The 22,626-nt window shown below is 40.0% G+C and overlaps 1 protein-coding gene across 7 annotated transcripts in view; it reads left to right on the top strand.

Annotated features, from left to right (window-relative positions):
* Positions 1–22,626, top strand: part of arid4a (AT-rich interactive domain 4A) — a 157,205-nt gene that overhangs the window by 15,369 nt on the left and 119,210 nt on the right. For all 7 annotated transcript variants that reach the window (XM_060829120.1, XM_060829116.1, XM_060829117.1 and 4 more), the window contains 2 exons: positions 20,697–20,807; positions 20,936–21,001. In XM_060829120.1, coding sequence (XP_060685103.1) covers positions 20,697–20,807; positions 20,936–21,001 — 177 coding nt within the window. The remainder of the gene's footprint in view (positions 1–20,696; positions 20,808–20,935; positions 21,002–22,626) is intronic.

Raw genomic sequence — 22,626 nt, 5'->3', positions numbered from 1 at the left:
CTGCTTCTACCACCCTTGTAGGCATTGAATATCATTACCACTTATGCGTCACAAAAGGTTTTTTCTTTGATCTCTTCCTGTGTCTCAAATCAAGAATTCTAAATCTGAGTACAAGCAGGGTGAGACAATCAGCTAATGAGAGCACATTTGCTTTGTCTAAAATTGTCTTAGTTTTGTATGCCTCCATCGAATTTTTCCCAAATATTCTGTGGTCCAAAGACGACAGCCTCAGCCTTTTCTACTTAAGCTTGCGGTGAAAAGCCCTGATCACTGGAACCACCATGATAAGTCATCTCTATGCTTTCATAAAGGACTTTCATATAATTTCCTAAGTGCAGTGACCAGGCTGGATGCAGGCTGTGGTGTTCTAAGGTATTTGTTGTTCATGTCCTTCCAGATGCTATTAGTCATGGGTTTGGAAGGTGCTGTCTGGCACGTCATGGTGAATCTCTACAGTGCAACTTTTCAACGACATGCAGTACTACTAATTTTTGTCAGTGGTAGAGGGAGTGAATGTTAATGAACATGGTATCAACACGTATGCAGTTTTGTCCTAGATGATGCCTCCCTCTTGTTGGAGATGATCATTGTCTCGCAATTTCGTGGCACCAGTGTTACTTGACACTTGTTAGCTTAAGTCTGGACATTGCCCAGGTATTGCATATGGATGCAAGCTAGTTCAGTGCCTTTGAAATCACGAACAATGCTGAACATATTGCAATCGTGAGCAAATATCCCCACTTTTGACCTTCTGATGGTGGGAATGTCATCAGTGAAGCAGCTGAAGATGGTTGGGCCGAGAAAAGTACTTTTGAGGGACTCCTGCAGTAACGTTCTATGGTTGAACAGACTGATCTCCAGCACTAATTTTTTTTCCTTTTGTGCTAAGTATGAGTCTAGCCAGAGAAGAGTGTCATCCTGATTCCCATTAACTTTCATTTTGCAGTTGCTCCTTGAGGTCACACTTGGTCAAATGCTTTAATGTCAAGGGCAGTCACTGTCACCTTGCTTTTGGTACTTAACCCTTTCTTGAAATTACATGGGTGAATAAAATTGGTTGAAGACTTCCCTGTGAGATGTTGGGAACCTTTGGAAGGGGACAAGGTGGATCATCATTTGGCATTTCTGGCAGACAATTTTTGTAGCTGCTTCAGGCTTATGTTATGGCATCTTCCTCATTGAGGATTTTGATATTTCTGTAGCTACCATTTCCATATAGACGTGTTCTATTTCCAAATAGAATGGTTAAAGGACTAGAGAGCATAGGTCTGATCTGTTCGTTGTGGGATTATTTAGCTCTACCTCTAATTTGCTGCTTGTTCTCTCTGGTATGCAGGTAACCCTGTGTTGCAGCTTCACCAGCTGTATCCTAACCAGAATTTTATACTTGTTCATCATAATTTCTTTGCTTTTGGACTCTGAATTTCTATTTAGGAAATCCAAAACCACATTTGCTTTGTTAACTACTCTCTGAGAACATCTTGCTCCCTTCTGAGATCCATACAAGTTTTCAGAACAAGAGATTGAAACATACAATACAGACATATAAATTTCAGTTTTAGCTGAAATTTAGGAGACATCTTCAAAAGTAACAAACTTCTGGGTGGTCCTATCGAAATAAATAGATTTATAATTGTTGAGAATATGTAACTACAGAAGTCTTAGGGGAAATAAGTAAACCAATTCTATAACATGTATAGTTACAAACCATTTTGCTCAGCTGATAGTGCTACTTTTTAATTTTTCTGTACACAGTAAAAGCTTTGTTTTTTTTCAAAGTGAAATCCAATGGCATACTTCTGTTGGACCAGAACAACTTATCTGATTTTTAAACAAAAGTATTTACGATCTCTGAGTAAATAATAACAGTTCAAATATAGGCAAAATGGCAGCTAATTTGACTATAGCAAATTGCTGCACAAGAACTTAAGTAGGAGCAGACAGCAAAGAGTCTGGCCAGATAGTTTGTTGTACTCATGTTGGTTTGATAATAAATGTAGTCCAAATTCTATAGCCACACCACCATTTCTTTATGAAATGTTACTGGTAATAGAGAACTGTGCATTTCCATTTTTTTTCTGCATGCCATTCTTTGATAAAATTCCAAGTTTTACTGTAATAAATGCCATTACACTCTACTGCAATTACTTTCACTCTCCTTTAATAAAAGGTGTCATTTATAACCTCACCTTGAATGTAAGACATAGGTTTGTGCCCTCTGGCATTATCTGTTCTCCAGTCTGAAAAGACTTGATTAGATACGTCTTAAACACTTACGTAGCAATGAAAATGCTCTAATTTCTTTTGAATATTTTTTACAATACTGCTTATTTCTGACAATATTTTTATGAAACTAAACTGCATTTTCTCTATTCCTAATACTGCATTTCTATATAATTACCAAGCCAATTTATAATTTAAATTTGAATGTTACCTGCTTGGTTCATGATTTGCATCTGGCTATAAAGCGAGAGGATCCATTGACTGTTTTTACAGTCTGTACTGCAATCTTATTGTACATGATGTGGACGTGCTGGTGTTGGACTGGGGTGGACAAAGTCAGAGGTCACATGACACCAGGTTATAGAACAATACAGCACAGAACAGGCCCTTCGGCCCATGATGTTGTGCCGAACATCTATCCTAGATTAAGCACCCATCCATGTACCTATCCAATTGCTGCTTAAAGGTCGCCAATGATTCTGACTCTACCACTCCCACAGGCAGCGCATTCCATGCCCCCACCACTCTCTGGGTAAAGAACCCACCCCTGACATCTCCCCTATACCTTCCACCCTTCACCTTAAATTTATGTCCCCTTGTAACACTCTGTACCCTGGGAAAAAGTTTCTGACTGTCTACTCTATCTATTCCTCTGATCATCTTATAAACCTCTATCAAGTCACCCCTCATCCTTCGCCGTTCCAACGAGAAAAGGCCGAGAACTCCCAACCTATCCTCGTACGACCTATTCTCCATTCCAGGCAACATCCTGGTAAATCTTCTCTGCACCCTCTCCAAAGCTTCCACATCTTTCCTAAAGTGAGGCGACCAGAACTGCACACAATACTCCAAATGTGGCCTAACCAAAGTCCTGTACAGCTGCAACATCACTTCACGACTCTTGAATTCAATCCCTCTGCTAATGAACGCTAATATACCATAGGCCTTCTTACAAGCTCTATCCACCTGAGTGGCAACTTTCAAAGATCTATGTACATAGACCCCAAGATCCCTCTGTTCCTCCACCTGACTAAGAACCCTACCGTTAACCCTGTATTCCGCATTCTTATTTGTTCTTCCAAAATGGACAACCTCACACTTGGCAGGGTTGAACTCCATCTGCCACTCCTCAGCCCAGCTCTGCATCATATCTAAGTCCCTTTGCAGCCGACAACAGCCCTCCTCACTGTCCACAACTCCACCAATCTTCGTATCATCTGCAAATTTACTGACCCACCCTTCGACTCCCTCATCCAAGTCATTAGTAAAAATTACAAACAGCAGAGGACCCAGAACTGATTCCTGCGGAACTCCACTTGTAACTGGGCTCCAGGCTGAATATTTACCATCTACCACCACACTCTGACTTCGACCGGTTAGCCAGTTTTCTATCCAATTGGCCAAATTTCCCTCTATCCCATGCCCCCTGACTTTCCGCATAAGCCTACCATGGGGAACCTTATCAAATGCCTTACTAAAATCCATGTACACTACATCCACTGCTCTACCCTCATACCCTCATCCACATGCTTGGTTACCTCCTCAAAGAATTCAATAAGACTTGTAAGGCAAGACCTACCCTTCACAAATCCGTGCTGGCTGTCCCTAATCAAGCAGTGTCTTTCCAGATATTCATAAATCCTATCCCTCAGTACCCTTTCCATTACTTTGCCTACCACAGAAGTAAGACTAACTGGCCTGTAATTTCCGGGGTTATTCCTATTCCCTTTTTTGAACAGGGGCACAACATTCGCTACTCTCCAGTCCCCTGGTACCAACCCCGTTGACAGTGAAGACGAAAAGATCATTGCCAACGGTACTGCAATTTCCTCTCTTGCTTCCCACATAATCCTAGGAAATATCCCGTCAGGCCCGGGGGACTTGTCTATCCTCAAGTTGCTCAAAATGTCCAACACATCTTCCTTCCTAACAAGTATCTCTTCTAGCTTACCAGTCCGTTTCACACTCTCCTCTTCAACAATACGGTCCCTCTCGTTCGTAAATACTGAAGCAAAGTACTCATTCAAGACCTCTCCTATCTCTTCCAACTCGATACACAATCTCCCACTACTGTCCTTGATCGGACCTACCCTCGTTCGCGTCATTCTCATGTTTCTCACATACGCATAAAATGCCTTGGGGTTATCCTTGATCCTATCCGCCAACGATTTTTCATGCCCTCTCTTAGCTCTCCTAATCCCTTTCTTCAGGTCCCTTCTGGCTATCCTGTATCCCTCCACTGCCCTGTCCAAACCCTGTTTCCTCAACCTTATGTAAGCCTCCTTCTTCCTCTTTACTAGACATTCAACCTCCCTCGTCAACCAAGGCTCCCTCTCACGGCCATTTCTTTCCTGCCTGATAGGTACATACATATCAAGGACATGTCGTATCTGCTCCTTGAAAAAGTGCCACATTTCCACCACATCCTTCCCTGACAGCCTATGCTCCCAACTTATGCTCCTCAAATCCTATCGTAATTTCTCTTCCCCCCCCCCCCCCAATTGTAAAATCTACCCTGTTGTGCGCACCTATCTCTCTCCATAACCAAGGTGAAAGTCACAGAATTGTGGTCACCATCACCAAAATGTTCACCCACTAACAAGCCCATCACTTGTCCCGGTTCATTACCGAGTACCAAATCCAATATGGCCTCCCCTCTGGTTGGACAATCTACATACTGAGTTAGAAAAGCTTCCTGGACACACTGCACAAACACCGCCCCATCCAATCTACTTGATCTAAAGAACTTCCAATCAATATTTGGGAAGTTGAAGTCGCCCATGACTACGACCCTGTGACTTCTGCACCTTTCCAAAATCTGTTTCCCAATCTGTTTCTCCACATCTCTGCTGCTATTGGGGGGCCTATAGTAAACACCCAACAAGGTGACTGCACCTTTCCTATTTCTGACTTCAGCCCATACTACCTCCAAAGGCAGATCCCCCTCAAACTTCCTTTCTGCAGCCGTTATACCATTTCTAATTAGCAATGCCACCCCCCCCTCCTTTTTTACCACCCTCTCTAATCTTACTGAAACATCTGTAACCAGGAACCTCCAACAACCATTCCTGTTATAGTCCAACAGGTTTATTTCGAAGTACAAGCTCTCATAACATTGCTTTGTCAGGTAGCTAGTCAGGCAGGATCATAGGGCACAGAATTTATAGTGAGAGATCAAAGTGTCATACAACTGATGTGATGTATTGAACAAACCTAGATTACTGTTAAGTCTGCCAGTACATCAGTTGCATGACGCTTTGATCTTCTACTGTAAGTTCCGTGTCATATCATCCTACCCCACTAGCTACCTGATGAAGGAGCAGCGCTCTGAAAGCTTGAACTTCCAAATAAACTGTTGGACTATAACCTGGTGTTGTGTGATTTTTAACCACCTTGTACAAGTTAGTTGAATAGATATCCATGACAGTCTTGGATCAATTAAACTGAAAATGCTTTTGAAATATCTTGTAAGATAGGTGATGCATAAAAGAAATGGAAATTGCTGCAAATCATTTTATTAAATAATGATAGAAGAAAGACTCACTTTGGATGTGAGAATAGTTGAAGAATAGTAAATATCTTCATAACTCTTGTTCTCTATTATGCTGCAGTTGTGGAATATCATTTTTTTTCCTGATGCATTATGCATTATATTTGTGTAACATCTTTGTGACAGATTTTTCTCACACAAAAATAAAATGCTGGAGGGGTGGCATTGATAAGTAAACCACAGCAGTCAGATGCCATATTCTGAAATGTATGGGCCCAGAATTACAGCCATAAATGCTGTTAAAAGGTAAGAGCACAAGCTAAGTATGAAGTTAGACTTACGGGAAGGTCGGGGTAAGGGGGATAGGTATGTGATGCAATGCTTAGGGTTGCTGTGGGTGGGGGGAGGTGGTTTGGGTGAAAAGGGGTAGCCAAGTCCAGCAAAGATGAATGGGTGTGGTCCGGAGTGGGTGAATAAGGTTCAGGTCCCAGTCTATGTAGAGTGATTGAAAAAGGTTCAGCTCCCAGAGGGTGAAGGATGCTTAACTTGTGGTGGGATTGTCACTTTAGGGTGTGAGGTAAGTTTGGGGTTAAATATTTACTCCAGAATTAGACAATGCATTTAATAGTCTTATTTTTTTCTGGTATCTATTTTCATGAATTACATCAGAATCCTCCAAATTATCTGATTTAAATGGAGACTTCTCCGAAGATTCAAAACATGGAGGTATTGTCCATCAAAGTCTTCAGTTTCCCGGGCAGTTTCTTTGGAGTGTGCCACTATGGTGATACGACAGGGTCTTGTGCAACTCCCATTTATGGTGGAATAATGACAATGTGGCCAACAGAAGCTCCAGGACAGTGCTTTTTATATCTGACCTTTTCACTTAGTTTTATTCATTTTGGGATAAGTGATTTTTTTTTTGGCAGTGCTTTGTTTTTGCAGCAATCTTAATATGTTTGTAGCCAAAATGAGAAAATTGTTGCTTGTTACAGTAACATTCATAAATCATCTGCATAATACATTTAAAATATAACATAGGTGATGAATCGCCTTGCGAAATAACTAGAGCATAACAAGACGCATTTAGTCCAACAGATTTATACTGATATTTAAGCTTCACGTGAGCCTTCTCCCCTCCTACATCAACGTATACCAGTTGTTTTCTTCCTCATATTGCATAGATTTTTCTAATGGCTGCAGCCGTTCTTGGGAAATTTTCTGCAGTAATAATTGTGAGAGATGGTTCACTGGTTGTACATATTCTATATCAAAGCATTTCTTTAGCCCCCACCCCCACCACCACCACCACCACCAAGCTGTAATTGATGGTTTTCTGTTCTCCTGTTTTTACTCAAATTCAAGAGGCAATTCAGCCCTTTGAAAAAATCTGTCCTATTCCTCTGCCTTTTCTCCGTAGTCTTCCTGAAGTTTGCTGACCCATTGAATACAGTACCTGGGACTCATCAAGGCAAAGTTAACTAGAGTAATACCACAGATGCTGGAAGTATGAAATAAGGCTAAGTTCTAGTAGAGGTCTGCAATGTCCACAGAGACAAGAGAATTGACATTGCAGATTTATGTATTCTGGGGAAAGATCAGTGATCTGAAATGGTTCTGTCCACCGATGCTTCCTGACCTGTTGAGTATTGCCAGCACATCCTGCATTAATTGTAATTATTTATAATGGATTAGCATAACTTAGTTGGTTTTGTACTATAAACAACAACACACACAGTAGCATTTATATAGTGCTATATAACTCGAGTAAATGTCCATTATTAGTGTCTGTATAGTTGGAGATCCCATAGATTTCTTAATAGCCTTGCCAACTTGTCCTGCATTTGTACAATTCAGTGGTGATTCTGAAATTACCTTTTTGTTTCTTTACTTGTCCCATCTTTTATCCTGGACCAGTACCCCTTCTATCATTTTAATTTCTTCTATATTCCAGCTTATTGCAGAACTTTTCCTGTTGTTTCTTCCCCCCCCCCCCACCCCATTCCCTTTCCTGCTTGTGTATCTTAGAATCTCTACAATGTGGAAACAAGCCATTTGGCCCAATGAGTCCACACCAACTCACCGAAGAGTATTCCACAAGCACCCACCCTTTCCCTGCATTTTCCATGGCCGATCCACCTCGCCTGCACGTCTTTGGACTATGGGAGGAAACCAGAGCAACTGGAGGAAATCCACAGTGATACAGGGACAATGTGCAAGCTGTACCCACAGCTTTACCCGAGCATAGAATTGAACTCGGGTGCCTGAAGCTGTGAGACAGCAGTGCTGCCCACTCAGCTACTGGGTACTTAAATAAAATCTGTCACATCTTCAATTTTGTCACAGATTTCAAGAATTGACTCAGCTTAGCCTTCTTTGATGCTACCTGACCTCTGAATAATTTCAGTTTTTCAAGTTTCTACTCCCAATTCCCAGCATCCCCAGTTTTGTGTTTCTAGTTTACATTGTCTTTCCCTTATTCTTTGAACCAGATTTCTTTGTTAAATTTCATTTGCCATATGCTTGCCCATTTAAGCAATTCATGTCTTCCTGAAGTATGTTGCTTCATTTCCTTATTGCTTGAAGCAGTTGGTTGCAGTTTTGAGAAGATAAGTAAAATCAACTAATTTATTTATGATTGTCCACTAATATAGTCTGTTATAAATTATCATTTATTTCTTTGGGAAAATAAAGCCATAACTGGCTCTGAATCAAAGCTACCTTTCATGATCCTTTTATATTGAAAGGAAAGGATTATGTTAGTTTTTGTTTATTGATTATGAAGATAGAAAATTGATCAGTTAAGGATCCACTCTTGTCCACTATTCTATTCCAGAATTAAATGTGTTTAGGTGCTGAATCAGAACAGTTTGGAGAAAACTGTTCAGACAGAAAATTGTGCTAGAATGCACTTCTGGGGTTAGTATTGAAGTGAAGAACATGATGCATATGTTAGATGGTAATGAAAGGGAAGGGAGAATAAAGCCTTGTGTGAGCAAGGCATGCACATGAGATTAGGATATTTGGTTGTTTTATGGTTGGGGCAATAGCCCTTGAACAATAATGCATGAATTTTAAACATGAAGACTGACATGTGATAAGGTATAAAATTCAGAAGTTAGTGTTAAATTTTAAAACCTGGCAAGTTGATACTTGTTTGCAACAAAGTTCTGTATTATTTTAAGACAAGTCAGACATTTCAAAATTGCTTCTTGGTATTGTAGCAAATAATTTTGTTTTGAACTGACTTCACCGTTTGCATGTTGTTTTTGCCCTTTTGCTGTCCAGTCATGGCCATCAGGCATCGATAGTGAAGCCAATGTTGAGTTTATGTTATTAGATGAGCTTTTTTTCAGAAATGGTGACCAGATGTCATTTGAACAAAGGTATACGACTAATTAGCCCTCATGAGAACCCAGACTTTTTTTTTCCTGTCCTGGGGAATGTTTCTGGACATTGGAGTGCAGGTTTATAGTTCATTGAAAGTAGAGTTGTGGGTAGACATGATAGTGAAGCTTACCGTTTGGTATGCTTACCGTTTATTGGTTAGTGCATGGACTATGAGAGTTGGGAGGTCATGTTGCAACTGTACAGGGCAATGCTTAGGCCACTTTTGGAATACTGTGTGCAATTCTGGTTTCCCTCCTGTAGGAAGGATATTGTGAAATTTGAAAGAGTTCAGAAAAGATTGACAAAGATGTTGCCAGGGTTGGAGCTAAAGGGAGAGGCTGAATAGATTAGATTAGATTCCTTACAATGTGGAAACAGACTCTTCAGCCCAACAAATCCACACCGACCCTCCGAAGAGTAACCCACCCAGACCCATTTCTCTCTGACTAATGCACCTAACACTATGGGCAATTTAGAGTGGCCAGTTCACCTGACCACATCTTTGGACTGTGGGAGGAAACCGGAACATGCAGAGGAAATCCACTTGGACACTGGGAGAATGTGCAAACTCTACTCATACAGTTGCTCGAGGTTGGAATTGAACTGGGTCCCTGGTGCTGCGAGTTGAAAAATGTGGTGCTGGAAAAACACAGTAGGCCAGGCAGCAACCGAGGAGCAGGAGAATCGACGTTTTGGGCATAGGCCCTTCAGCCTCTCCCTTTAACTCCCACCCTGGCAACAGCTTTGTCAATCTTTTCTGAACTCTTTCAAATTTCACAATATCCTTCCTACAGGAGGGAAACCAGAATTGCACACAGTATTCCAAAAGTGGCCTAAGCTTATACCCGAAACATCGATTCTCCTGCTCCTCGGATGCTGCCTGGCCTGCTGTGTTTTTCCAGCACCACATTTTTCAACTTTCGTCTCCAGCATCTGCAGTCCTCATTTTCTCCTCCCTGGTGCTGTGAGGCAGCAGTGCTAACCACTGAGCCAGAATATGTTGGGGCTATTTTCCTTGAAGTGTCAGAGGCTGAGGGATGACCTTACAGAGGTTTATATAATCATGAGGGACATAGGGTGAATGGTCACGTTCTTTTCCCCATGATAGGGGAGTGTTAAAACTAGAGGGCATAGGTTTAAGGTGAGACGGGAAAGATTTGAAAGAGACCTAAGGGACAATGTTTTCATGCAGAGGATGATGTATACATGAATGAGCCAGAGGAAGTGTGTGGAGGCTGGTACAATTGCAACATTTAAAAGGCATCTGGATGGGTGTATGAATAGGAAGGGTTTGCAGGGATGTGGGCCAAATGCTTGCAAGTGGGACGAGATTAATTTAAGATGCAGTTGCTTCTGCTATACAGAGGAACCCCTATTATCCGAATGAGACAGGATAATTGATTATTGGGTTAATTGATTCAATGCCTCTCCTCTGGGGCTCGGAACTTTCCTCATTCCTTGCTTTGCCTGCCTTGCTCCTGCTCTCTGTCTCAGTGTTTGTTTCTGAGCAGATGCACATTTGGGTGTAAGGGACCTACAGCATTGCTGAAAATAACATTTCTCCTGGAGTGTTGGGTCGAATGCAAAAGCAACTAGTATTGACTTTTAAATTTCTTCACTATCCTTGCCATCAGAGAAGACAGTAACACTGAATATCTTTGACTTTTTATTCTTACATGGGGTAAGGGCATTACTGGCTAGGCCAGCATTTATCGCCCATCACAAATTGCCCAGAGGGCAGTATAAGAGTCAACCACATTGCTCTGGGTCACATGTAGCCCCAACCAGGTAAGGATGGCAGTTTCCTTCCCTAAGGGACATTGTGAACTAGGTGGGTTTTCCTGACAATCAACAATGGTTTCATAGTTATCATTAGACTCCTAATTTCAGATTTTTATTGAATTCAAATTCTACCATTTACTGAGGTGGAATTTGAACATCGATTCCCAGGACATTATCTGGGTCTCTGGATGAATCGTCTAGTGATAATACCATGAAGTCATCACTTCCCCTAGAAGATGTAAAACTCCACATCACATTTCTGATGCGATGTTGATGCATTACTGTACAATATTACTGAGTTGTTTGCAAAGGTTCAGTGAGTTGCCAGAAGACACAATCATTTGTGAATTGAATTTGCATATACATTAGGCTACCTTACATGTCAGATGATATGTTATCTAAACATCCAAATTGGCACACAGACATAGATTTACAGGGCAGAAAGAGGCTGTTCAACCCATTGTGGCCATGCTGGCATTTGAAAAGCTATCCAAGCTCATCCCACCTTGCAGTTCTTGCCACCCTACATGTATGTGTATGTATTTGGTGTTATTGAGGGGGATCCAGGTGAAATTGTGGTATTCAGGAAGCTCTCGTACTTGAATGTAGGTGGTTAACATGCCATACATTAAGCAATTCAGGAAGGAAACAATACATCAATTATTATGACAAAAGATGTGGAATACAGGAGTAAGGAAGCCTTTCTGTTTCGGTCCTTGGTGAGACCATACCTGAAGTGTAAAATTTTAGACTGTTTAATAAAGAGGAATATGTTTTCTTTAAAGAAAGTGCAATAGAGGTCTAATGCTGATTCCCGATGGCAAGGGATTGTCTCTCAATATTTTAGGTGTATGTGGTGGGAAGATCTTTTCGCTGGTTGCGGATTGAAGGACAAGGGTTTATAATCTCACAATAAGGAGTTGTCTGTGTCAGACTGAAATACAAAATTGTTCCACTTAAAAGTTGTGAAACTTTGGAATTTTTTTATCTCCAAGCAGTCAGTCAAAAATATGGGCTTCATGTGGGAAATGGAGGTGAATGATCTTTGAATAGTGGAACAGGCTCATTTTCTTTTGGAATATTGCTACAACATATAAAGTGTGTTTTTGCAGATGTGTAATCATCTTCTGTTGTGTAATCTAGTCTTCAATTACGCAGAGCAATAATTATTCAAAAAACTAAGAATTCCATGGAGGAATGGCAAAATAGATCAGAAATTGTCAAGAGGTCAAACACATGTTATCTTGACAGATAATATGGAGGACTGATCATTGATTTACATTGGCAAATAATGATTTGTGACAGTAGTTTTGAGATAGTTTAGTGTCTTAGAGTTGTCAAGCTATCAATTCTGAGGCAAATGTTTGATGCACCAGCTGGATTGGCCATTTCTAATTTTAGATTTTCTCATTGATTTAATCTTTAGTTCATGCGTATATTCAGCAACTCATAGCTGCAGAAGTCTGAAAGGATGATGTGCTAAAAATCCATTCACAGGCTTCACCTGGCGTAATGTGAACAGTTGGGATGACACCAGGGATGAATCTCAGTGTAGATGTTAAATATGCGAGTGAATGTTTGACTTGGATGACTGCTGTCATCATTTTAACTGTTCCTCGTGTTTCACTTATGCAAGTGGCCACACCTTCCTTGTCTTCTCCTCAAATGATTGTGTTGTACGGACTTTTATGGAAGGTTGAAACGTGGAACTCCCCACTTGGTGGTGATCCAACTTAACTGAAGCTTTGGTACTCACCTTGAAAGCAAGTATAGCTCATTGATCTAAACAGTCATACACTGAAAGCATAAAATCTCTGCGTTTGAAGGATTCTTTATGCATGCAATTTCAATAAATGCAAGTTATTGATTTGCTCATAATTGGAAGAAATTTAAAAGAAATCTAACAACGTGTCTGTAATGTAAGTTCAATGTACAATAAAAGCCTTCAGTATGTAATAAGAAGGGACTTGTGGGTGTTTTACATTCAGGTAAATTAAATGTAGAATGGAAAGGCAGGGATTCATTCTTTTAAAAAAGCAGACTGAGAAAATGGTAAATGTTTACATTTGTTACAACCTAGGCATGCTAGAAAACTTGAGTCAATATTAGGCATAACAGGTAATTAAGAACGCAAATTGCATGTGAGTCTTTATTGCAAGAGTCAGTGAGATAAGACCTTCAGCTGTATCGTGGGAAGAAATATTTTTGAAGGGCTGTTCTTAACATTTTCTCAGAATTACTTTTTTTGAGTTTCAAGAGCAACCTTTTGGTTTTGAAAGTTCTATTTCAGTGTAACTGATTAGACAATACAGTCACACAGTAATTCTTGGGTATTTGGACTTGAGCAAATATGCACAAAAGCAGTATTAGAAGAACTCATTAATATCCTTAATTATTGCTAACCCTTCATTAAAATAAAACTCTAACACAGCCGAATGCATGTGTTTCTTATATGCCATTTTATTTAAATTGGCACATGCTAACAGGCATAAGTAAGCAACAAAGATTTTCTTCAGAATAACTATATACATTTTGGCATTTGACAAGCTGTCGCCCTAAGCATGCCATCTACAAGTCACAGCCAATTTGTGTCCATTATATATGCTCAAAGCTGGTAGACCTTAACTGAGGGGTTACTACTCTGTCTGCTGCATCTCAGATTTAAATTTAAAAGTTGACATACTGTTCATTGCAATAGCATCCACCGCATCTCTTTTCCCCATTTATTAGTTTTTGAACACATGTAGCCATAAGTGAGAAATTCCATTTTCATTTGCGAGCAATATATTCACTTGGTGATTTCAACTTTTCCTCGCTCTAAGTATTCCTTTGACAGGTTTAACAGCTTCTTTTCAACTTTCCTCTCCCTACCTGCCAACTACCTCTCTCTCTGTCCACGTCTTGCTAGTTCCTCCTTGACCTGCTGCAGCCTCCCACCGATTTGGAGCTTTTCCCCTCCCCTTGTTAATAAACATGAAAGAAAGTGAATATTTAAGGTTCCAAACTTGGGTGACCCCTGAAAAAATGAAACTAATGCCTTTTTAGCAATATTTTTCTTGCTAATTTTCTGGATTGCTCTTCTAGTATCATATGGATTTTCATATACATGGTGGGAAAAGCTATCCTGAGAGCCAACATAATTAAAAAAGGGGGAGTTAAAAATACCTTAGCTGCTGAAATATTGACATTAGTAATGTCTATTTAATTTTGTTGAAGGATTATCTTGTATATTTTCCAAAGATGTGTTTAAAGAGAAGAGTAATCTGCGGTAGTGTCCCTATTTCTGGTTTAGGAGGCCTGGATTCAAGACCCATCTCATGGAGTCATAGAGATGTACAGCATAGAAACAGACCCTTTGGTCCAACTCGTCCATGCCAACCGGATATCCTAACTTAACCTGGTCCCATTTACCAGTTCATGGCCCATATCACTCTAAACCTTTCCTATTCATATGTCCATCCAGGTGCCTTTTTAAATGCTGTAATTGTACCAGCCTCCACCAGTTCTTCTGGCAGCTCATTCCATACACGCACCACCCTCTGCGTGAAAAGTTTGCCCCTTAGGTCCCTTTTATATCTTTCCCCTCTCACCCTAAACCTACGCCTTCTAGTTCTGGACTCCCACATCCCAGAGGAATGACTTTTTCTTTCTACCCTATCCTTGCCCCTCATGATTTTATGAACCTCTGTGAGATCATCACCTCTCAGCCTCTGACGGTCCAGGGAAAACAACCCCAGCCTATTAAACCTCTTCCTCTAGCTCAAATCCTCCAACCCAGGCAACATTCTTGTAAATCTTTTCTGAACCCTTTCAAGTTTCACAGCATTTTTCCTATAGCAGTGAGCTCAGAATTGCACACAGTATTCCATATCTGGCCTAACCAATGTCCTCTACAGCTGCAACAGGACCTCCCAACTCCTATACTCAGTGCTCTGACTAATAAAGGAAAGTATACCAAATGCCTCCTTCACTATCCCATCTACCTGTTAAGGAACTATGCACCTGCCCTCCAAGGTCTCTCTTTTTCAGCAACACTCCCCAGACCTTACCATTATGTCTGTAAGTCCTGTTCTGATTTGCTTTTCCAAAATGCAACACCTTACATTTATCTAAATTAAATTCCATCTGCCACTCCTCAACCCATTGGCTCATCTGATCAAGATCCCATTGTAATCCGAGGTAACCTTCCTTGCTATCCACTACACCTCCAATGTTGGTGTCATCTGCAAACATATTAACTATACCTCTTATACTCACATCGGAATCATTTATATGCATGATGAAAAGCAGTGGACCAGCACTGATCCTTGTGGCACAACACTGGTTCAGACCTCCAGCCTGAAAAGTAACCCTCCATCACCACGCTCAGTCTTCTACTTTTTGAGCCTTGCTAACCAGTCTACCATGAGGAACCTTGTTGAATGCCTTACTGAAGTCCATATAGATCACATCCACTGCTCTGCCCTCATCAGTTCTCTTTGTGACTTCTTCAAAAAACTCAAATTAAGTTGGATGTGAAATGCCATCTCTAAACAGATTGATTAGAGAATACCTAAAACTGAAACAGGGTTATCATGGCTCAGAAGTAGGGACACTCTGAGGCTATGGTGCAAATGCCACCTGCTCCTGAAGTGCGTAAGAACATCTTTGAACAGTTTGATTAGAAATTATCTGTTAAGCAGAATTAGCTGGGAGGATCTGTAGAAGGAACTATAAGTCTGAACAGTAATAAACTGCCCATAAAGGTATTTTAAGGTCTCTTAGAAACATACAAGCCTTTCCCATCTACCCGTCAGGGTAATGCGCATTCCAGTGTCAGTCTTGTAAACCTCCTGTGAACCAGTTCCACAAATTTGCATTCTTTCTTAAATTGGGAGACTAAAATTACATGTAATATTTGAGATGTGGTCTTGGCAATGTCAAGTTTAACTGAAGCATACAAAATAAGAGCAGAGGTAGACCTTTGAGCCTGTTCCACTATCCAGTCGTCTCATTGCTGATGTGTTTGTACTTCGAATTGCAAATTTTCATCTATCCCTGATGACCTTTGATTTCTTTGCCGAAGAAGAATCCATCCTGCTATGAGGAGAAAAAATATACTTGATGCTATCCTCAAAGGGTGATCCCTAACTTTAAAACAGTGCTTTCTAGTTCTCGACTGACCTACAAGTGGTTGTATTCATCTGCCGTCCACCTTTTCAAAACCATTCAGGATCTTGTGCAGTTTGACCAAGTCACCCCTCGGTCTTCTAAACTCCAGTGAAAACAAGCCCAGCCTTTCTAACCTTCCTCACAGGACAACTCGCTCATCAAGATATGTCAGTGTGGTCAACCCCCTCTGGAACATTTCGAGTACAGTTGCACCCAGTCGAAAATTCAGTAACCAAAGCTGCATGTAGTATTTGAGATGTACCCTCACTCATGCTCTGTTCAATCCTTACTTTTCTGAACGCAAAGAGCTGCCGAAGCTGATAACCTGGAACAAAAATGAAGTGCTGGAGAAACACAGCGAGTTTGGCAACATCTAAAGTGATTAAAAATAGAGTGAGTGATTTGAGTCCAATGATGTGATGTAATAAAGGATTACACCGCTTTAGCATTCTTGGTTTAATGTATAACCGCTTACTGACATTTTGCACTAGAAATCCAACATCTTTCCACACTTCAGAAATCTGTAATTGTTCTCCATTTTTAATATTTTTAAAATTCTTCTTGCCAAAGTAAATTTCATATTTATATTCACATTTGCCAGATTTTGCCCACTCATTCAACCTCTTTATAATCATCTGCAATCAACTTGTGTCCTCACAGAATAATTTCCCACTATGTTGTGTTATTTGTGAATATAGCCGCCATGCCTTTAAATGAAGTCATTGATGAAATTGTCCAAAATTGAGGTCACAGCATGGATCCCTGCAGAATTCCACTACCAAGTGGAGAAAGATACATTTGTGGATACAGTTTGTTTTCTACCACCTGGCCCGTTGCCTGTCCATGTTAACATCTTACTCCCTCTGTCATCAACTTTTATTTTCTGCAGTGAAGTTTGATTTTGTCCTTTAGCAAATGATTTTCAGAGCTTCACCTCATTGACAGCTTTTACCACAAGAGTGACTTCCTCTGGTCACAGTTGAATTTTCCTGCAATTTCGAAATTTTCTGGCGGTGAATTTACACACAGCGCCCATGAATTTTGACAATTTAGTGCTGTTAGTTTTGGTGGACTTAGCACAGTCCATTTCATTCCTTGATGTCTTTACAAGATAAATTCTCAGAGGCTGATTTTTTTTCCAAACTGGAGGGTTTATGATTGTAGTATTGGGATAGAGAGTTAGCCATTTCAAGTTTGAGCCGAGGAAAAAATATTGTTTGAACTGGTTGTAAACCTTTGGAATTGTTTATCCTTGAAGGTTGTGGTTGTTGGATGTTTAGGCATTGAGGAAATCGAGCAAAATGAGGGTGTTGCAGGAATGTGAAGTTCTGAATGATGGCTTCGTCTTCTGTTTTGAAATGCCATTACAGCCAGACTACTAAGATCCCTTGGAATCCTAGTAGCACACAAACCCACCAAAACTCTCAAACAAAAACTAACAAACTTAAAAGACCCAGTACAACCAATGGACAAAACCAACATCATCTACAAAATTCCATGCAAGGACTGCCACAAACACTACGTAGGACAAACAGGAAGAAAGTTAGCCACCAGGATACACGAACACCAGCTAGCCACAAAAAGACACGATCCTCTGTCCCTCCACACGGATGAAAAAAAAACATCATTTCGACTGGGAAAACACATCTATCCTGGGACAGGCTAAGCAAAGACATGCCAGAGAATTCCTAGAGGCCTGGCACTCCAACCACAACGCCATAAACAAACACACAGATCTAGATGCCATCTATCAACCCTTCAGAAAATGAACAGGAAATGACATCACCACAAACCCCCAGAACCCCATCCAGGAGAAAGCTATAAATAGAAAGCGGGAGACAACAGTTTCGCTTCACTTGGAGGTCGCCACTGATGATGTTACCTAGCCAGGTGGTGAAACATCTGGATATCACACCTACAGCTTAGCGAGCAAACCTACACCCTAAACCTCAACCTGAGCTACAAACCTTGCAAATACTAGTAATGTTGCTTGTCTTCATGTATAGTGGTTTTCACCAAAAAGCATTAATTCTATTGTGTCTCTAATAGGAACTTTGCAAGTGCAGGATGAAAAATATGATCAGTTTGTTTCTGCATTCTGAGATGAAGTATTTTATTTCCATATTGTACCAAATTGTGCTGAATTTGAGTGTCTTTTGAACTTAACAGTTTGATTGGGATTGATATGGGTTTTTTTCAAGATCCTGACTAAATTCAACTTCACAACCTGGTTACAAAGCATTCATTTAATGCTGTACTGTAGTTTTAAATATTCTTAAATTTTGCTTGAAAAGTACATTTCGGCTGTGTGCAATCTAGAGTGCATCACATACCAAAACATTAGATGGTTGTTATCTTAGTCATGAGATATGTTGCTGTGTATATATCAGTGATGTATTCCATAAAATATGTGAAAAAGAGATCCTTAGAGTTTCACTATCTGTTGCTCAAGGGTCAAAGGCGACAGATTATTTGTATTGTATGATTTAGTCACGTGCAGGCTGGATATAATTTGCTGTCTACTATAAACAAGAATTTGCATTAATGTAGAATGAAGTTGATAAGAAAATGAATATTGCAATACTGCATTAGTAGTTCGATACCTGAGCTAGCTTTTCTCCTTAACATAAAAGCAACAAATTTATCAAAAACTTCTAAACTATCATTGTAGACATGATGCTACCTTGTAAATTGTTTGCAGTTCTGTTGCATGTAAGAGACACTAAAAATGGCACTCAATCAGTCGTGAACTCCAAAGGCTTGAAAATGGAGTATTTTGGATGTTGCTTGTGAGATTAGTATTTGACAACAAAGCTGTGGAGCAGGAGTGCTAAACTATATTGTCAGTAGTGTACTGTTTTGCTTGCCTCAAAATATGATTTCAATTTTAATCACTGACTAGGATTGGATCTTTGACATGAAAGTTTAAAAACATGTGACACTAAACTTTCTGATCAGTTACTTGATCATTTGACATCTTATAAAAGTTTGTTTCTAACCAGTTACAGATCTGCAACAATACAATTCCAAAGTGATTATGGCACTAATACTTGGAGAAGATATGATTACCTTATGATGTGAGTTAATTCTCTGGATCATAACTCAAGTGTAGGAGAGTAAGTAGTGGATGCAGTACCCACTCTTCCCTCTTTATCTTGTTCTCTCCTGAAAGGATGGTTGGTCAAGCTCTTTGTAATTTATCAGCTCCATATACCTTGCATGATGAATCATTAGATGTTTACAGTGGTTCACTGAATACCCCTCTTGCTTCTGAGCCAGAAAATTGCAGGTTCACAATACTGCTCTAGAACCTCGGTGCAAAATTCAATATTGATAATCACTACATGGGGGTTGTTGCATTGTTTGAGGGGCCACTTTTTGCATTAGATTTTAAAGCATGCCACTTGTCTGTCTGCTATTGGTGGACGTGAGACATTCTACAGCACCATTTCAAAGAAGAATGGCACATGTCTTTGGCACCTAGATTAATGTCTAAATCTTGATGAGAGCTAGCAATAAATATAATATGAGCATGAGGCATTGCTCTTATTGGAGCTTTCTACATACAAATTGGTTGCCATGTTTCCTACATTGCACCACTTAGTACCATTTGAAAAGTATTTCATTGCCTGGAAAATGTTTTTGAGACATTTATTTACCATCAAAGGCATGATAAAATTCAACTGGTCCTCCTCTGTTATGAATCTGGCTATAAGTGTCAGTCTATGATTTATGCTTTTGATACTTTCACAGAAGCAATGTTACTGCATGAAGGTAGATTGAGGCAGATTTAGTTTAAACATTTAGGATATTGTGCTTTTTTTTGTAGACTGGAGATGGTTAAACTGGTTACTGAACATGGTATGCCTGAGTGCCAAAAGATGGCTTTTGTTTGACTGCTATCTAATAGTACTGTGCTAATTAAACCACGGAAATCTTGTTTGGATGATAGAATACGCCTATTTATTGGTTATTCAGCTGGTATACGGGTGTTAGAGGATAACGGCATGAATATACATGCTCGCTTAAAATGCCCTTACACTGGACTTCCAGTAGCAGATTTTGTCTGTCAGAGGGCATTTCAAATTCTGTTTTCACTCTTGAATTAAAGGACGATGTAGAGGTGCTGGTGTTGGACTGGGGTGGACTAAGTTAAAAATCACACAACACCAGGTTTAGTTGGAAATATAATTAAAGGATGGCTAGGTCATTTTATTTTTCTGCAATTACAGTAGGAAATGCTGGTTTCTTAATTTCATCTTCCACTTCTTCAAGCTTGGGCAATACTGAAAACATTTATTAAACATCCTTCACTTTCATCTCTTCTTTTAGTTATGTCAAAACAAAGACCAGACTAGGACCTTTTTATGGCTTAATTCCATATCTATCAATTTATTGATCTGTGGATTTAGGTGGAAACCACTATTTCAGAGCAATGGTAATAACAGTGCCAGAAATATTTAGCAGACTTGGCAAAACTTGATGAAGAGAGAAACAAATTTAATGTTTTAACTTGAGTATGAATTTTTGCCTGTGTTCTGAAGTTCCATTTTAGGCCAATTTTGGATTTTCCATGTAAGACTTCGTTCGAACTGCTTTGAATTGATTTTTAATTCGTGATTGTTTTCTAACTTTGATATATTATTTTTCTGATTTATAGGCAGCTGATGAGCCTGCCTATCTCACAGTGGGAACGGATGTTAGTGCCAAGTACCGTGGTGCCTTCTGCGAGGCAAAAATTAAGACCGTGAAGCGATTGGTAAAGGTCAAGGTATGTTGCTTGCTGTTCACCAGAAATCTATAACTTAATTCAGTTAAGTTTGGCTTTTAGTTCTACTATGATGCCTCATTGAAATTTCAGAATGTCTAAGCCTGTTTTATAATTTTTATATTGCCTAGGTGATCTTTAAGCATGACAGTTCTACACATGTTGTCCAGGATGACCAAGTAAAAGGCCCATTAAGGGTATGTATGACTTTCTTTTGTTGACATTCTGCCCGAGTTGATCTAACCTGAAATTTTGTAGTTGTGCAGCCAATAGAGACTGCTTTTTTGCACTTTTATAATATTAGGCACCTCTTTTGTGATTTCACTCCTATTGCTATCGAAATCCTCCTGAAACTTTTTCAGTGCATCCATGCCCATTTACCAAGGTTTCCCTACAATAAAAAAACTCTCATAAAATGACATGTACTGTTACTTGTATTGAGTTCTACTGGCCTATCAACCTCATACTTTATGATCTCAACTTAATCTCCAGTTCTCTATGTGTTAGGTTGCATTTATAGTCCTAATGAATTATGAGTTGTTGAATACATCTTCAGTGCAGAATGTTTGGGACTTAGGTACTTCTGGATTTTGGAATTTTCTGGATTATTAAATAACCTTGGAATGCCTAACTACAAATGTATGAACTCAATATTAGTAAATACCTGAGACACAAAACAGAGCAAAACTAGTGTGGTAGTGTGGGTGGGAAGATGGTAGTGATTGGGTGGGATGAGTCCAGCAAGAGAGGCAAGTTTGAGATTATTTGAGTTTGTTTGGATGAGAATGAGTTGCAGATTGAGTAGCCCACTGAGCATAGGATCAAGGTATACAATGCCGTAAAAATGTATGGGCATCTAGAATGGAATGTAATGGTAGATGGTAACAGTGCAGTCAGAAAATGGTGCTGTTTCCTGCAGCACAGAGCCTGAATTTAGACAGCTGTGTTGTCTGCTTGGTTCAGGGCTTTTGGACAAAGTCTCTGGATTATTACCCAAGTCATGTGTAAATTGTCATTCAGCATATCAGATTAAAGAGATAAATGTGTGACTCGGAGACTAGTATGGGAGAAATGGGTTCTGGCTCATGGGCAGTGGCACCGTTACTGGGCAAAGTGAACTGAAGGGACAATCTCCACCTGGAACAGGGTGGGTGCTCTTGCAAGCTACATAACTAAGGAAGTACAGAGGACTTAAAACCAAATTAATGAAGACAAGGAATCAAGATGGAAAGATGTAGTAAATCAAAGACAAGGCCAAAGAGAAAAGTACTAATCTGGGAAATGATGAACAGACCACAACAGGAAGGGATAGAGAGTACAAATCTAACAGTTAGCTAATAGGTAAGACTGGAAGTTAGAAAATTAATGAAAGTATGCAACTGAAGACTCTGTATCTGAATCATTAGAGTCAAAGAGATGTATAGCATGGAACAGACTCTTCAATTCAACTCACCCGTGCCGACCAGATATCCTAAATTAATCTAGTTCCATTTGCCAGCACTTGGCCCATATCCCTCTAAACCCTTCCCATTCGTGTACCCATTTAGGTGTCTTTTAAATGTAGCAATTGGACCAGTCTCTACCACATCCTCTGGCAGCTCATTCCATAGATACACCACCCTATATGTGAAAAATTTGCCCCAGAGGTCCTTTTTAACTCTTTCCCCTCTCACTATAAACAAGTTCTGGACTCCCCCCCCCCCCCAATCCAGGAAAAAGACCTTGTCTATTTACCCTGTCCATGCCCCTCATGATTTTATAACCTTCTATTAGGTCACCTCTCAGCCTCCGACGCTCCAAGGAAAACAACCCCACCTATTCA

This window comes from Hemiscyllium ocellatum, chromosome 8 (genome assembly GCF_020745735.1).
Source record: "Hemiscyllium ocellatum isolate sHemOce1 chromosome 8, sHemOce1.pat.X.cur, whole genome shotgun sequence".
In the NCBI taxonomy this organism is placed as follows: Eukaryota; Metazoa; Chordata; class Chondrichthyes; order Orectolobiformes; family Hemiscylliidae; genus Hemiscyllium; species Hemiscyllium ocellatum.
The sequence above is the reverse complement of the archived record's forward strand: the minus strand, read 5'-3'. Positions and strand labels throughout refer to the sequence as shown.